The 19,655-nt window shown below is 35.6% G+C and overlaps 1 protein-coding gene across 1 annotated transcript; it reads right to left on the minus strand.

Moving 5' to 3' along the window:
- Positions 1-13,672: 13,672 nt before the first annotated feature.
- On the minus strand, positions 13,673-14,518 carry LOC145674354 (uncharacterized). Its single transcript, XM_081744338.1, has one exon. It carries the CDS (start codon positions 14,516-14,518, stop codon positions 13,673-13,675), a length of 846 nt encoding a protein of 281 aa, XP_081600464.1.
- Between the last annotated feature and the right edge of the window lie 5,137 nt (positions 14,519-19,655).

The raw sequence follows: 19,655 nt of genomic DNA on the forward strand, positions 1-19,655 counted from the left end.
GTGTTTGAACTGTAGGATTTGGATGAACTAGTTTGTCCACGTGATTCAAATAATTCAAATATAGTCTCATCTGTGTTCTCGTATGAAAAATGAGACTAGAGTTATCATTATTTAAAATTAAAATTAATTTACTTCCTTGAATTTAAAAAAAATGTACTTCTCGTCTCGTCTTCCATAGCAGGAATCGAGATATCACGAGGAATTTCCCATCTTGTAGGCAACAGAGGTTCAGGTATTCAACACCATTAATTGAAACGAAATGAAATATTTCAGTTTAACGTCCTACGATTATGCCCTTTAGGCTAAGAGAGACGATGATTAAGACAACTGAGTGATGATGGAAGAATTGGTGGAATGAGAGAGTGGAAGGAAACGGGAGTATCCCGTGAAAACACAAGGGTACGATGTTGTCCACCACAAACTTACTGGGCCTGGAATCGAACCAGGTATCCCACGCATCAGAGGTAAGCGCTCTACCACTGAGCCACCGTGCTCTCTCAACACCATTAAAATTAATTCAGTATCATTACACGTATAGGGGTAGACAAAAAAAAATCTAAAAGCACTTCATACAGGACACGTGAGTTTGGCCCTCCACTGTACAACACATGTGTTGCGGTTGCCGAACTTTTTTTGTTTTCAATCTGTCATTTCGACCTTCCTCTTAGATCAGCAGTAACCCGTTTACCTGTGAGTGTCGTGATGTGAAAGTGGTGCGGTAAAATGTCCGTTCTGAAAGACTTCCAAAGAGGCATGATTGTTGGTGCCCGTCTGGTTGGAGTTTCAGTGGAAACAGTGGCGAACATTGTGGGGGTATCGAAAGGTACTGTGTCCAATGTCTCGAGGGCATAGACAATTCATGGGCAAACGACGTCTGCAAAGAACAACAGTGGTCGAAAGACAATCCTGTCAGATAGGGACCGGAGGGCATTAAAACGGATTGTAGCACCTAAAAAGAAGACCACTGCAATGAAAATTACGTCTAAACTCAATTCCGGCCTACAGAACCCGGTTTCATCAAAACAGTGCGACGGAAACTTCATAAAATGAAAATTCATGACGATTTCCAACAACCGGTCGTGTTTACGTATGGAGAACACCGTCGCAGGCCTATGATACAGACTGTCTACTCCCAACTTTAAAGCATGAGGGTGGTTCTGTTACAGTATGGGCAGTGATACCGTGGTTTTCTGCAGGTCCCATCATAGCCCAGCATGTAATGATGAATGCTAAGGCGTATGAGGCCATTTTGGGGTCCAAGTTCTACCCATGGCCCAAATATTGTTCCCTGATGGTGATGGCATCTACCAAGATGATTTGGCACCTTGTAACGCTGCAAAAACTGTGAAATCAAGGTTTGAGGAACATGACCAGGAGCTATCACACCTCCCCTGGGTTCCACAATCACCAGATCTGAACATTATTGAGCCATTGAGATCTGAGTGTTCGGTCTCATTACCCTCCACCAGCATCCCTTAAGGAACTGGACCATGGTTTGGAGGAATAATGGTACAAAATTCCACACACCACGATTCACATTCCACGTCGGATTCAAACTGTTTTGGATGCAAAAGGAGACCCCGCACCATACTAGATATGATTTTCACACTTTTGCAAACGTTTTAGATTTTTTTGTCCAACCCCTGTAATTACATTAGTAGTTTATTATACCTGCAAGACAAAAAAATATCTACTCACTTAAATGTTTAACAAAACAATTTCTGAGAAACAAAGTGTAATTTTCTTACCATATCTCCCAACCATCTCTATGATTAAGTAAGAGCGTTGCCCCACTCTGTTGATTTTGCGCAAAAAAAAAAAAAAAAAAAAAAAAAAAATGAATGTGGTGGATCACAGCAACAAGATAATTTGTTAATTCCTTCATGTTTCAGTATCAACAAAATTATTATTTGAAGGGTGCGAGGCAAAAACATGATAACCAACAAATTTTCAATTTCTGAGTTAAGCAGCACCCGGTAGAGAGCAAAGCATACCGCTTCATTTAATCTTGTCCGAGTTCAAATTGTGCTCTATAGATCACAGTAATATTCACTTATGGCAAGCGTCTTTATAACTTATTGGAGTGCATAAGATGGTAACCAACAGTTAAGATGGCGGGCAATGAAGAGCCGTGTACCACCTTCCCACCCAAAAAGAAAGGAATTTGCACATTAGGTGTTTCTTACAGCCAATCAATGAAGATTATTAATTGTCGAGTGACTCAAGAAGTGAGTATTGTGTAGTTGCTCTGGAGTATCAATTATTGCATTTTAGTAATTTCAGTATACCTCACCCATTTTTTTTTTTCTTTTTTGCTGGACCACTAAGAATCTAGTATGTATTTCCAGCAACACTATGTGTCTTTTAAACACTTACGAGAATCCGTTGCTGGTCAAATAAAAATCCAGGAAAACATTTTTTCCCACCAGCAAGCTTCCATTAGCACAGTATGTATTCTCAAATATTCTTTCGGCAATTCATGCTGGATTGTGGCTGGTCAAGCAAAATTTTGTAACTTGGGCATACAAGTGAACATGTAACCCTTGTACTTCAGAAACAGAAAAAACTATTATTGTTACGTTTCCTTACGTGTTTTTCTTTTATTAATAGTGTTTTCCTTTTTTAAAAAATTGCATATTTTAATTTTAGTTCCCGCGGTCATCCCGACTAGGCTAAAGAGTGATGCTGAGAAATAAATGAAATAGTGGAATAGAGAAAGTGAAGGAAAGAGAAGAACTCCGAGAAAACCCACGTGCATGGTGTTTGTCTGCCACAAAGTTCACTTGGCCCGAGATGGAATCGAACCAAGGACCCCATACACTATATGCTTTTCTTTTGTGAAGTACAAGGGCCTATATCCCATTTTTCGCATCCTAAGTAACTGTAGGTTTCGTTTGATGTAGAAAACAAACTTAATTGTGACAAACACTCAGGACTGACGGAATGGAACAGGACTACCGTTCGGGTTGGGTTAGGTTGCGTTAGAAATGTGTCTCCGGGGACGGGGAACGGAAATAGCGCTAATATTAATATTCTAATGTGTGTATCAAATTAACATAGAAGAACTTGACGATACAGAGGAGGACCAAACCAACACGTCATGGAATAAAACCAGTATACTCCAAGATTCATTTTTGTGTAAACTTCTGTTTGGATATTGTGGAAACAATTCGTTTTTTTTTTTAACTTTTTATGGATATATTTTGTATAAAGTTATAATTCCACAACATACATTATGTATATTGTTATCAAGTTATCAAATTATATATATATATATATATATATATATATATATATATATATATATATATATATATATATATATATATACAACGGAAAAATTTTCAGCAAAATATATTTTCAATACAACATTACAGTTAATTTATACGTTACAATTTTTAAATATTAGAATCAGAACAATACAATAACATATCAAGCATTATGTACATAAGTTAAAATTAAAGCTAAGCTAGTACAATCAGTGGTCTCTTTCTTCTGGAGGTAGGTATATTAATCCTAACTTCTCAAATACTGATTCTTCTGATGGTTTCGGAATTATGTAGCAGTCAGTTAGCTTATTTTCGTTTTTATATTAGATTTTCTTCTTAATTTAGAATCGATTTCTTTAGTTAATAAGGTTTTCTTTTTCTTTTTTTTTTTTTTTTTTTTACAAAGTTTGTAATATTTGCATTAGCTGAATTAAAACTCCACTCGTTCGAGTTTTCTTTATGTCGTTAGGTACATTTCTGTAATACTCATTTTTTGTATTAATGAGTCAACAAATACTATTTCCTGATATGAAAACCATTACTAAATGTAAGCCATGACGCAAAGTAAATACACATGCTTCAAAAAATAATGTTTGTATCAATTATGGCTTAAATTTTAAAACATAGAAACCCACACAGCAGCATACAAAATTAGAAATTCGCTATTTTGATTTGATACAATTATTTTAATATAGTTTTATGTGAAAAATCAACTTTCTGACTTTGAAAATGAATTATGCAGCAGGAAACCTCTAATTTCTTAAAACAGTAACATTTGTGGGTTACCATGTTCTTGCCTCACACCCTTCATTTCATGCTTGTCATAATCACTCAAGAAGCCTCGGTGGTTCAATGGCAGGGCGTTTCAGCTGTGGTGCTTTGGATTCCTGGTTCGATCTCAGCCCTCGTCAAGTAAACTTTACAGTGGACAAACATCGTGGGTGGGTTTTCATGCGGTTCTCCCGTTTGTAACCTAGTTTCTTCACTCCACCGTTATCATTCATCTCATCATCACCATCTCCCTTAGCTTTGATGCATAATCGTGGGACGTTAAAACAAAAAAAAATCACTCAATAACACTCGACATGTAGAGTCTAATGTTTGTGGGGGAAGCAAATTAATACGGAGTACAGTAGATGACTTTGACTTTGCACTCAAAACCAGTGACATGTTCACATCGTTAGTTGAGTTGTCTGTTATTTCTTTAGTGAATACAACAATTATTTAGTCATTTGTATTGGAATGACCCTGTTCTTCGGATATTTGTTATTTACGCTTTCAAGTCAGTGGCGGCCGGTGGATTGTGGTTTCGGGTGTTGCAGTACGAACGATCGGAGACAGAAGATATAAAGTGGACTCATTGATTAATCAGCATAAATTTAGATGCAAATGCTATGTGACATGTTAAATTAAATAAAATTCTGTTTTTAAGAAATAAAAATGCAGAATATTTAATCCGATTAATCACCTTATTTAATTAGTAAGTTAATTCTTCTCTCTTCGATTGGAACAAATCTGCCTAATGCTAGTTGAACTCGAGTACAAGCCACTAATGCTAGTTGAACATGCTAGTTGAACTCGAGTATTCTTATTGTCAGGTCTTTTTCGATGGAAAGCATAACCAATAGTGATAACCTTTCTTGGGACATTCAATTTCTTGAAAGTGTCAATTCTTTTTTATGTGAAAAAAACTTTTCTTCTTTTACTGACGCCATAGGTACAGTTAATATTAATTTCAGAAGCTTTGTAGATTCACTAAATATCTTTTCTAGATTATTGCGAACAGTTCATTCTAGCAAACTCAGTCCCTGACAGTGATCCGAATTCCTCTTCAGTGTAGACTGAAGAGAGTTCGTAGCAGAGATCAATGTTATAAAAAATGTACACTGAACACGCTTTATTCACAATTTATCTAGAAAAAATTAAAATAAATTGTGGAAATGTATCTAGTGCATACAACATTACTGCCATAAGATGACCTGTAAATTTAAACTTTTTTTTTTTTTTTTTTTTTTCGAACACTCTCCTGAATTGCACTTTCCTTGTTTTGTCTAAGCCTTAATTGTAAGTTTTTCCTCAGTTGAAAGCTGGGCATTTTTTTTTTTTTAAGTTGTTTACAGAAGTCATGGTATGCAATTCATTCAGAATTTGTAGGTTATGTACAGAATTAAAGCACACACAATAAAATTAAATCTAATAACTAATAACCAAAACAGCTGATACAAAAGAGATACTGGTATATGAATTGCGAATGCCACATATTCATACATAGGGCTGTCAACTGGCCGGCTTTTCATTGGCCTGGCCGGAAAAATTGCTTTTATTTTGATTAAAGCCGGTGACGGGTACAAACTTCTCACCAGCCCTTTTATAACCGTTTTTTTTTTTTTAAATTTGTATCTAGTTCGAAGTACAGACATTGAAAAGTAGCTGTGATTCTGTAAACTCAAAACTGTTACCTTTCACCACCTATCAACGATTAATATATTTTGTTCACCTGTTTAGAAAATTTTAGAGATGACAGGGACTGTATCAGGGAAAATTTTAAATTTACTTTCAAGGAATTTTATACATTTATTAAGAGTGGAAAAGGACTTTTTAAAGCAATTTCCTATAGTTGAAGTACAGGCTATATGTTTAAAGAGTGAATTTCATTTTCCAAATCCAAAATTGAAGAGCTCCTTTCCAAATACCACTTAAGTCATTTCTTTAAAATTTACAGCAAACAACAAAAACCAGGAAACACCAATGACTAAGGTGGACTTTGCAAAAAAACATAGTTTTTGAGCCATTACACCAGTGAGACTTGAGTGAGTTTTGCAGTTTATTCAACATTAATATGTGCATCTCACCCACAATATCATAATAAACATAAAAAGTTTAAAATTGAGAAAAACTGACTTAAGTGGTATTTGGAAAGGAGCTCTTCAATTGTCACGTAAAGATTATTATATTTGTGTTTATCTGTTTCGATAATTTAAAAAATAGTAGCTACTGGTAAATACAATAAATTGATCAATACCGATTGACCAATTTCAGTTTCTCATTTATAGCACAATGTATCTATTAAGCTTATTAGTGAATTTTCTAAGGACATACAGAATGTATGTGTTAATACACTTTTGTTCACGATGGTACATTTCCTTTCCATGGATGGGTCCGAACAGAGATACTTCACGCTGAGACCTATATCATAGAGAGTTTTGAGGAAGTGCCGTTTTTTTTATTTTACAGAGTTGGCAACCCTATTCATACATCAACACACACACACACACACACACACACACACACACACACACACACGTGCGTAAAAGAAAAAAAACTACATTCCAAATCATCCGTCTTGATTGTTACGCAATGCACGATGAACACAATATACTTCCACATGAAGCGAAACAATGTTTATCAATTTCATACGTTCTGGAAAGAAACCTTGAAACCCGCCAGACATAGGAACTACATGTTCACTGGGAGGGGTCCAAAGTATTTGAAGGAGGTCCAATCGCCTACGTAATGACGAACCTGTCTTATACTGTACCCGAAAAGATAAGTAATTCTTAATTACTGACACCTATATTTTTAGAAAAAATGATAGAACGATTATTTTTATAAGAAAAGAAAGAGTACATGATGAGGCGTAAAATAAAGTATTTAGCGTACATCAATCATTTCTCTGTTAAACAAGTATAGTGCGTTAAGAGAGTCTACAAATGTTAGTCAAGTTTCGAAATTTTTGGGAGGTCCGGACCCGGTGGACCCCCCTCGTGGCTACGCCTCTGAGCATTGCTAACTAGTCCCAAATTCAATGTGGCGTTCCCCACAGGGGCGGATCCAGGGGGGCGATCGGGGCGATCGACCCCCCCAGAAGAGAAAAACTTCTTATTTTATGTATATAAATAAAACCCATCCTAAAGTTTGGAACCCTTAAAAGTAGCAGTATGACAACGCACCGCCCCCCCCCCAGAAGTCGGTCCTGGATCCGCCCCTGGTCCCCACCATACAGTTTTATCAAGAGTATAAAATATACTTACAGTATTTTATAAAAGAAATATGTATATACTAAAATACTATCCACTGCATATTGACTTATTAATATTTGGTTCCAAATTACTGTAGAAGAAACCTTCATTATCTATATAAGCTAAGAATTAACTTGTAAATGCGGGTCTACTTTCATTTGTTTTCTCCTCTACTAGATATTTTCTTTCTTATTTTGTAATTCTGCAATCAGTTTTTTTAATTGTCTTTATATTGATTTGCTTCAGAATGGTCCTGTAATTTAAAAATATGAATGCATAAAAACAAATTCCATTTTTTAACTGCTAGTGAAATAAAATTCAGAAATGTTATTTAGCGCGAAAAACCTTCTCGTTCACTCAAAACCGTGCTGTGTTGCAGAAGCACTGCAACGACCAGTCCCTTTAACTTCTGAGATAGGGGAAAGGAGACTTAACATTTGCTCCAATTCCCGCGCTGAAGGAATCTGGTCGTTGCATGCTCGCTGCAACACAATGTAAATTAGAGACTCTGTGACGGATTATTTTTCGCTTTTTAAAACGGATTAACGAAACGAACAGTTACAGAAGTAAAAAATATGTTATTTAAAGTATATATGGGAGTATTATAAAGTATTTTTTCTGTTCTTTACTACTATTGCTAATAATATTTTATTTCTTAAAATACTTTGGTCGTTGCGCAACGCTGCAACACTAACATTAGCCGCCACTGTTTCAAGTATAAATACGCGTAATTCGACTGAATGAATAATTATTACAAACTGGTAGTGTTTGGGCCCTTGCGTATTGGGTATAAAGAGGTGAGGTGGAATTCTGGGGTACTGTGGAGAGAGGAGACTACAATTATTACACTCAGTAGAACGTTTCTTACTACATTTAAAAGAGGAAGTATAGTTAGTTAACGTAGTGAAAATACGATTTTAATATTGCAAATAGTTCTTCAGATATAGCGATATTATATTTCATTTTGACGTCATCAGTCCCTGTTTCATTTGGACATTGAGTTATAGTTGAATACGAATTGGGGACACTCATCGACAAGATGTAATAGCTCTTTCACGCCAGTCACCCTAAACGAGGTTTTCCCTTGGTTTTCCTCATTCTCACTAGGCAAATGCGGGTATGGTACCTAACATAAAGTTTCCATGCCTTCCTTTCTTTCCTATTCCTGTCTTCCTCCCCTCCGACCTGGATAGTGTGCTCCTCTCCGAGACACTCATAATGCCCAGAATTATGTATAAATTAAATCTAGTGAGTGTCCCTATCAGGATTCGAACCTAACTGTATTTTTCACCACGACATGACACCACAGTAGTCCACTCTAACTACTCTTGATTTTTGTACAAAATTTATTTTGGGGCGGATTTTCCAGGTTTCACCTTATACGCAAGACCCAAAAGTTCAAATGAAGCATTGTCCTAGCCAATGATGATGTCACAAGAATATATAAAATACTCAGTAACTATTTGTAATATTAACATCTGGTTTTCACTAAATTAATCAACTCTACTTTCTTTATTACATGAAGCAAAATGGATTTCTCTGAGAATATTAAATGTAGATTCCCTCACCCCACGACTCCCTGATACTCCACTATGACACATTTGATATTTACAAAAAAAATTTATTTTGGGACATGCAGGGGTAAAAGTGCGGGGCAACGCGAGAGGACGCCGTCCTCCCACTTTCAAGAAATATGAACGGCGTCCCCCCAGTTCCTAAAAAAAAAAATTACAATGGGCAAAGATAGGCAGGGGGACGGTGTGACGTCATGTCGCTACCTACCGTCCCCCTATCTTTTCAGACGCACTTTTACCCCTGGGAACATGCAATAAGGTTTCAAGAATTAGATTTTCCAATTTTCACCTTCTTATACCCAAGACCCAAGAGTCCAAAAGAAGCATCGTTTCGCTAATAATGACGTCACAACAATATATAAACTCAATAAGTATTTGTAATATTAGCTTCTGATTTTCAATAAATTAACCAAATTTACTTTCTTTATTATATGATTTAAAAAGGGTTTTTTCTGATTGTATTAAACTGTACATGACATCCCAGTACTCCTCCATGACTTCCTAGGATTTATTTATTTATTTATTTTAATACTCAATAAATACTTTATTTATTTATTTATTTATTTATTGAGACGTACAATGATATTCAATACTTAGAATTTCCAACTTTTACCTCATACTGCTGAATTCTCACTAGCACAGACGATCCACAGAATGATGATGTCACAAGTATATATATAGGTATAACAATATACCTCAGTAACTATTTGGAATATTAATAATATCGAATTTTGACTATATCATCAAACTTGACATATCCTTTCATATGAGATAAGAATCGTATTTTTTAATGGTTTTTCGTACCTTACGACACCCCAAATCTCACAGTACGGAAATGTTTAAAATTAAATCACGTTTGGCTTTGATGTAAAATCATGTGGCGTCTTGTGATTGTGTATCATATTCTTTGGGTATTAATCTGAGAAGGTGATTTGGAAGTAAACAGTCCACCACAATTGAGTTGTTTATTTCAGAAACCCGTCAACAGACTTTTTTTTTTCACAAAATGACTTTTGTACGGAATAGGTTACTTATACTCTAAAGAAACTCTTTAGAGCAGAAACCAGTCGCCTGCCATGGTGTCAAATGGGTTACTATTAAAACTGAACATGGCGTTTAGTGCAGAAACCCGTCAAGTGATATCACATAACGTGTTTCTGCAGTAAATCTAATGTTTATCTTTCTTGGCAACATGGGCGTCTCTGGCGGGGGGACGGGGGGACGCGTCCCCCCAATATTTTGAGTGACATAATCTAAAATTCCGCTGAGATACTAGCAGATAGGTCATTTCCTTTGATGTCCCCCCCCCAAATTTTACATGCCAGAGACGCCAATGCTTGGCAACACTGCACTGCTAGCGACATTCATTGCACTTTTGTTTCAGTGCACTTCCTTTATTGACATTTTTCAACAGTCATCATCGAGGAGTGTTGTACACTGATTAGAGCTGTTACAATATCCGTTGCACAGATTTTTTTTCCCGTTCTTTGGTTGCAATGTCTAGTTATAGTTTTGACGATGAACTTCCAGCTTAAAAAAAATAATAAAAAAAAAAGAATTTGGTGTCACCAATGAAGACAAATACCAACGAAATGTTATTCGAAATGCAAGAGTCAAGGAGGAAGATTACAAGAACTATAAAGGTAATATGGTGCGAAGGAGATCCATTTCAGATGAAATTTTATGCCATTGTCCAGGTAAATGCAGTTTATCCATTGATGATGAAATAAAACATAAGATTTGGATTTATTTCAATGGATTACATACCAAAAACATGCAAGATACATATATGCAAACATTGATAGAAATAAATGAAGTAAAACTTAGGGTGAAAACGAACAAAGGATGCTGGTGCCAGTGGAACGTTACGCTCATTTAAAAGAAACACAACTTTTGAAGTACAAGATAAGAATCAATGGAGTTCTTACTTCAGTTTGCAAAAATGTGTTTCTACAAATCCTGAAATTTCTTGGAATCGACTTGGAAGGCTGACTAACTTAGTTCAGAATAAGCTTACCCTTACTATCAATACGAAAAAATAAATGACCTGGTTAAGCTGAGTGACTACACTACAGGTTATGAAGATTTCTACGACATCCTTCAGTGGCCAACTACAGAAGCCATGTGTAACGTAGACAGGGAATATGAAGATCAGTAGTTCAAGACAGGCAGAGATACATAGTAGGTTAGAAGGGAATAATGTTGACTTTTGTAGGACACTGATAACGTGATTACCGTTGTTACTATGGGTACATTCCTATTCTAATCATGTTTCGACTTTTCATTTGATACTCAAATACATAGGTATAGTTAATAACTTTTTTTTTTAACAGAATACAACAGCAAATGTTATTTCACCTGCAAACTTCATGTTTTCTTCTTATATAACTGGTTTTTTTGCAGAAACCCATTAACTGAATTTTTTATATATATATATTTTTCTATTAACTGCGGAATAACTATTATAATCTAATTACAGGCAACATCCAATTCGCGAACAAATTAATTAATACTCCAAATTTTGTGAAACACTAAAATTTGTTATTATCAGAGATAAATTTTGGTTTGTTTGTTTGTTTGTTTTCACTAGAAGTTTCAAAAAGTGTATTTGGAGGGTTTCTAAAATAAACGATTCAATTGAAGAATGTGGGAAATTTGAGGTGTGGTATACAATTCCCTTTAGCCAGGTTTTGTGGTTTAATTTTACAATGAAAATTCCACTCCAAATGTGGAATTGCAGATTTCATTGAGATGGATTGAAGCTTAGTGTCCCATTCAGTACCAAGGTTACACGAGACATGTACCTACAATTTAAGATGGACCCCATGCCACTGTGATGTATTATAATTTTACTGAGAATCGATCCCGGGATCCCGTGCACTAGATCAGCGGGAAGGACTTCTCATCATATGCACAACATAATGCAGTGATTTCTAACTGGTGTGTAGTGCATTTTATAAGGTGTGTCCTGAAATTTACAATTTTAAAATCTTAAAGCATTTAATTACTGTAAATACTTAGTGATATAAACAAATCAATTTTGAGACAGACTGTACCAGCCAAAGCCTTCAGTGACAGCAACAACGCATAGTACTACAGATAGCCACTACTTTATACGATAGAAACTTATAGGTTTACACTATTATCAAAAAATCAAGCAAATGTGACGCGCTGTTGTGGGCGTTCACAATCAAAAAAGATTGGAAACCATCGACATGAAGCACAGTACGGGGTGGCGAAAGATCTTCACAAATAGATAAGAGCACAAATTGTGAAATATTAAGATAATCAACAAAAGTGCATATAGGTACGTAATGGGAATAATAGGTTTCCTTCCATATGAAAATTCTTCTAAATCCTTTCTTTTTCCTCCATTGCCCTCTTTTTTCTTACGGTGTCGTCCCACGTGCGACACTCCTACTTGCGACAGGAACTGTTAACTGTCCTATGAGCGACCGATTCGATCTGTTAACTGCTCTATGAGTCACCGATTCGTTCATACCAAGATAATAGAAGAAGATAAGGTTCCCTCTTCTTTAATTTCTTTCGAGCTAGTGTGATTTAGAACCAAACAAAATATACTATGAAAAATTTACGTTCCTAGACTCTCATTTCTTCCAGCCGTTTCACAATTATAATGAGCATTAATTGTAACAATTAACAATTTTAAAAAAAAAAACAAACAATGAGATACCTACAGGAAAAACTTCAGTCCCTTCCCTTACTTTACATACATTTACAAATAAACAACATGTGGACATAAACAATTTCTTGACAAACATCCTTAACAATTAATCAGATATAAAAATGAAACGAAATCTTTAAGATTGAGTCCCACGGTTATGCCGATTAGGCTAAAGGAGACGGTGATCATGAGAAATGAATGAAATGGTGGAATGAAGAAAGTGGAAGCAAACGGGAGAAACCCGAGCAAAAGCGTCATTTAGGGAGGGACAAGATGAGGCAATTGCCCCCCCCCCTCAAGAGTTTGAGGAATACATGTACTCCGTGAAAGTCTTATGTCGGTGGTGTTCTTGTCCCCCCTAAGCGAAGTCTGAAATGACGCCCCTGAACCCGAGAAAACCCACGAGCATGGTGTTTGTTCACCACAAAGTGCACACGCCGGGAGCTGGAATCGAACCAGGGACCCCATGCACTAGAGGTAAACGCTCTACAACTGAGCCACCGCGCCTACCTAATCAGATATAAACTTACAGTTCATTAGTCCTCCTTCTACTTTTTAAATTCTTCTTGCTTAATAATAAATTTCAGACGTAACTTTACCCATACAGTCATAAGTATAAAGCGTTCTATAATAAGCATTGCATGCAAGCATTAATAACTTTTAAAGAATACTTTTCCTTAACTACCCCTCACACTTTATCCAGGCTTGGGACTGGCAACGTATTGGTCATAGCGTTGGCATGTTTAAAAGTTGCGGAAAGCAGGATTTGTCAGAATAAATAGTCTCTCTAATACACATACACATGAGCAACTGTCTCTGTCATGCTTAGGAACTTATACTCAGCAGTCCTCAGTCGAAAACACCTCTACATACACATATACCTATCCTATGCCATTTCCTTTCCTTGTCAAAATTATTAACTTATAGTAAGCAGTTTTTATCTAAAATATATCTTGAACATACTGTACACTGTACAGTCAACTGCGCTCCCTATCACACTTAGAAAACTACGGTAGGTAGTCTTTGTCAAAATTATATGATATATACACACAGTTGTCCCAGTCACACTCATTAACATATGCTGACCAGTTCTGTCAAAATTATCACATACACACGGACAAAATATTACTGGAGCTTTTGCACATACGCAAGTGACCGCAGACACTTCTTCACATCCAGTGTACGCTCGTATTCATCGAGAATGGAAGATATCCTATGGTCTAACACTATATACGCCCTTTTCCTTCTTTTTCCCTCCAAATTCAGAACCCTTCTATCGTACAAAAGATCGTTTTGCTGAGCTTCGTTCTTCAGAGTAGTTATTAGATGTATGAGGCTCGGATGTGGTTTTCCTAGCAAAGCATTAAGCTTATGATTCCAGCCCTCCACTGCATTATTTGTTCTATGCTTCTTTCGATAACAGTTCCACATTTCAACGGTAATATGAGCATTCTCCAACCACGTATCAACAAAGTAGTCATAGAACTCCTGAAGCTTACCATTCATAGGGGAGCTTTCTTGAATAGAAAGCCAACCGTCATCAACATGTGCAGGTGGCAAATATGCCAAACCAGCACACATTCTTATGTGAAGTCTGACTTCGGCGTCTTCCTTGTACTCCCTTACCAATCCGATATCTTGCACTTTTCTCCAAATGCACTGATTAAAATGGTAATTACAACCATTGACATCCACTGACGGAAATACTTCCCTCAAACTTGAAACAGCTCCTGCTTCGAAGTCCATTATCACGGATTTTGGTTTCCACAAGGGTATAGAAGTACACAAATGCTCAAACAATTTACTGTATGTTTCTTTCCTCCTATTGGGTAAAAGAGCATACACTACAGGGATGACATAGGTCTCCTGCAGCGTGCTACCTACATCTACATGAATCGTATAAATTTGTGAAAATAATTTGCAACAGCTTCTAAATGTTCCATCCATGAAAAACGTGGTTCCTATCGACATAGCATCCTTCCTCTCGTCGTCGCAAAAGCTAAAATTCTATTATCCCTGCCATGATCAAAGAGAAGGAAACTTGAACTGTCACTCATTTTAGTAACAGTTTCTGGAATATAAATATCCTGTACTATAACAAAATACTTTGGATAGGTTAATAATTACCTGTACCTTGGGCAGAAAGTGCTCATACATGTGCACTATACTTAATAGAATGTTAATTTAATAATAACAAAAGAAGAATGTTTTTAATATATGTAAAATATTATTATGGGATAGTTGTGGCTATGTAAATGTTTTATGGATACCAGTGTTGCCAGATCTACTGATTTTGCAGGAGATCTCCTGTTTTTTCTACGTTCTACTGATCTACTGCGAAAGAAAATAAAAAGTGAACAATCTCCTGCTTTTTCCTTACTTCGAGAAGTTAAAGAAATATTATTAATATTGAATTTTCAATGTTTCCTCACATAAAAAGACGAAAGCTCTGTAGAGCATATAGTTATAGAGTTTTACTGTATATATGAATCCAAAGAATACAACTGTACGTCATCTTCTATATGCATTATGGTTAGCGTTTTTATGACTTTCTGGAAGATTTACAAGTAAGTGTTGTTTAGATTGGGACTTGGGTTGGAAGAGTGGCTTAGATCGTTTCTCCACGATCGTCAGCAAGAAATCGTCTTACGTCACGATCACGTGTGACTGTAGAACACAGTTACGTTATCGCTACGTGCATGAAAAGACATTTTCCCACTCCACTTTGCTCTTTCACTACGGTTTACGGTGATACATGTGTGTATCAAATAATATTAATATAAATCGGGACTTTTCCCTTTCATTTGCTCAACGTAGTTCATCGGAAATGAATTCTGGACTGCTTGTTTTGACTACTGCCCCCTTAATAATGGCAAATTTTATTGCCTCCCCTCGGATTTACATTCAAACGCCAACACTGTATGTGTCTACTGATTTTTCCTGTTTTTTGTCTTCGAATCTCCTGCTTTTCCAACTGGCTGGTCTGGCAACACTGATGGATACTTAGTCAGCAAGTTTGTGTGCTTGACAGTTTGAAAGAAAATATATTATAAAGTATATCAGCTAATAAACCATTTTAGCAACGTTCATCGACGTTATCATTTTAATAGAAAAGGTGAGAATAATGCTATATAATTATTAAAGATAGTTTTTACATGCAAACTAATACTACCACTCAATATTTGTATATCTTACTTAGACGGACCAGGTTGACGACTACCCTTGGTGAGTCGTTATAAAAATTTTGGTGCCTTCACACCGGGATTGTAAAAATTTTGGTTTACCTCACCCGGGATTTGTTGTAAATTCATATCCCGAAGCAGAGTAAGGTTGAATTTACTTTTGTCATAAAGTTAATGAGTACAAATTTCACCATATTGAGAAGTGGTAGAATAATTATAAAGAAAATGGACACTGAAATACTGGAGAATGAATCCACCAATAGTGACAACGGTGAACCTAGTGTAACATCAGGATTGACATCAGAAGACCGAATCTTGCTAGTCTTACAGCGGCAATTGATGCAAATGTCTACCGAGTTAAAGCAGACGATGAAGCATAACTCTGATGAATCTAACAAGCAATATGAAGAATTAAGTAGAAGAATAGAACAGAAGTTTGATGAATCTAACAAGCAATACGAAGAATTGAAGCAGATGATAGAACAGAAAATGGAACAGAAGTCGAATGAAACGAAACAATTAATTATCCAGACGATGAGCGATATCACCTCGCAGTTCGAGGAAAAGTTAAAAGGAATATCGGAGGAATGCCAGGGTAATCACAATCACCTGAGACAAGAAATCAGTGATATAAAAAAGGATTTAGAAGTAACCGAATCTTCTGTTCAACAACAAAAGATCCAGGTCATCAATAATGCTAACAACATACGAGCAAATACGCAGTCGATAGCTACGTTACAGGAAGAAATTAGAATGCTACAGGTTAAGGACAACACATACCGTAATAACATGTGTAGTGATCGCTTGGAGTTTCCCCACTCACCAGAGATGAACTCGCCTTCGCCGGTGTCTGATGAGGATATTATATTGGAAGAAATACATCCGAAGAGTACAGATGGGCGAAACATAGATGGTGTAACGACACATCACGTCATGGATAGGAACTATCACCCAATAAGTACACGGAATGATAAAAGGAAGGTAAAATTAAGTGTTAAGATGAGTGAAATTCGAGCTATGAGCAAATTCAGTGGTAAGTGTAACGAGAATGCTACTTCTTTCTTAGAGAAATTCCAGGACGAATGCAATATTATGTGTATAGATAGATCACAATATATGAAATTAATTCCTCATGTATTACTCCCACCTTGTTCATTATGGTTTAAAGCAGTACGTGATCACATCAATACATATGATGAATTCAAAGCGGCACTGATCGCAAATTATGAAAATGACTTTTTGCTTGCGAATAGAGATGCCACCATTAGAAATCAACACTTCAATCCTCGATTGCATAAATCTATTGTAGAGTTTGTTGTAAATACATACAACGAATTGAAGAGCTCCTTTCCAAATACCACTTAAGTCATATGTTTAAAATTTACAGCAAACACCAAAAACCAGGAAACACCAATGACTAAAGTGGACTTTGCAAAAAAACGTAGTTTTTGAGCCATTACACCAGTGAGACTTGAGTGAGTTTTGCAGTTTATTCAACATTAATATGTGCATCTCATCCACAATATCATAATAAACATAAAAAGTTTAAAGTTGAGAAAAACTGACTTAAGTGGTATTTGGAAAGGAGCTCTTCAATTAAAGGTCGTTAATCCATTGCAATCGGAATCGAGAATAATAGCATCGATTCGAAATTTGCTTCCATTTAAATTGCAACAGATCTTATTTTCCACACAGTGTATGAGTTTCAACCATTTATTAATGCTTGTCCAATGCTATGAAACTCAATACCATGCTATGAATCAACAAGCAGGAATGGGTAAAAATAAGAATAATTCAGATCATTTGGTGCCTGTTCGGAATTTAAATATCCGAAGTGTGAATAATACGGAACATAACCTAAGCCGAGTATACTCTAGCAATCAAAATGAGCAAAATAGGCAAAGTTATGTAGGGAATTCGCCTAACCTAATTAATCGTAGCAATTCATATGTTAGACCATATAATCAAAATAGGTTTAAAAATAGACCGAATGTATGGCGAAATTCCAGGAATACAGCGAACTACGTGGATAGACGTAATGGGAGGACAAGAGATGTCACTTCACATCCGGATCCAGGTATTGAAGTAATTCCTGTACAGAACAATAATACGGGACATAATAATGATTGTGCAGTACAATGTACTTTATTAGATTCATATGCAAGTACGAGCGTAACCTGATTACCGTTAATGAAATTAGGTTAAATTCATATCAGTTATAGATTCTTGTGAATTTTTATTTTTAAGTTTATGTGTTAATACCAATAATGAAAACGATTCTTATAAATACTTGAAGTGCTTAAATAGAGTTTTAGGTAGACCGAAAAGCTAATTTTCAAATGATTTTTATTCTTTCTTGTTAATGTTTTTGATATATGTAAGAATTATAATTCGATTCATAAATGATTAAAAGCAAAGGTTATTTATATTAGATTGATTTGTGTAAAAAAAACTTAACTGTCAAAGATTATGTTAAGAAGAAGATCTATTCTATAAAACTAAATATTCGACAACTATCTTGAATGAGATTCTTCTATGTTGTGATGCCTTATTAATCTAATGTTTATTTTAAAATATCACCTAAAATGATTATCATATAATGCGCCCTGACTATTTGTAACTCATGTTTGTCCCTTACGATTTTTGAATTCGCACCCTTCAACGATTAAATAAATGAGCGACGATATTTTTAATAAGAAAATATAATAATAATATAATGAATGTAATTAAAAATAAGTATTGATGAAGTGTAATATTTGTTATAAATATATATATATATATATATATATATATATATGAAATGTAATAAAGATATATATGAGGTGCGATCAAAATGTGATGGACATATGCAATGTAAGAACAGTATTGTAAACGGACCAGTGGTTCTTGAACATAAAAGCCAAACTCGCTTATGACTTTTATATTCAGTCCATTTGTCGGGCGACATTTTATATAACAAAATACTTTGGATAGGTTAATAATTACCTGTACCTTGGGCAGAAAGTGCTCATACATGTGCACTATACTTAATAGAATGTTAATTTAATAATAACAAAAGAAGAATGTTTTTAATATATGTAAAATATTATTATGGGATAGTTGTGGCTATGTAAATGTTTTATGGATACTTAGTCAGCAAGTTTGTGTGCTTGACAGTTTGAAGGAAAATATATTATAAAGTATATCAGCTAATAAACCATTTTAGCAACGTTCATCGACGTTATCATTTTAATAGAAAAGGTGAGAATAATGCTATATAATTATTAAAGATAGTTTTTACATGCAAACTAATACTACCACTCAATATTTGTATATCTTACTTAGACGGACCAGGTTGACGACTACCCTTGGTGAGTCGTTATAGTACGTTCTTTGGATCTCCTGTTAAACCTTGTGTAGTTTGTCTCAAGCGATAAAGGGTACTTTTAACTGAAGAGAACAATGGAAGTTCAGTAACAAAATCATATCCACGACGGATCATGGGACCCATTTCTTCACGATATATTGCTGACACAGACTGAGTATCATCTCGAGCACGTTTTTTTCATATTTGACACACTCTTTCGAACCTCAATTGCAGCAACATCTGTCTTACAAATGTGGCTTGATGCCCTTAACACTACACCATCTTTCTCTAAAATACGACCACCACATTTCTCCGTTTTTTCTTTTAGGCATAACCAATTAATTGAATTGTCCTGGTTTATCCGATGAATGCGGTACTTATGACCACTGTAAATGGCAGACGGTTTTCCCTTCACAGTCTGCACAATTTCGATTTCCGCCATTTCTATTTCTATTTAAAAAAAAAAAAAGAAAGAAAGAACTAGGTAAGAAGAAGGAAATAACAAATCTGCAAGTATTAATTATAAATATATATCAGTAGCAAGAATACTAATCACTGGCGCAAATCCTGGGGGTATGAG

This window comes from Thermobia domestica, chromosome 1, assembly GCF_964235325.1.
Source record: "Thermobia domestica chromosome 1, izTheDome1.hap1.1, whole genome shotgun sequence".
Lineage (NCBI taxonomy): Eukaryota > Metazoa > Arthropoda > Insecta > Zygentoma > Lepismatidae > Thermobia > Thermobia domestica.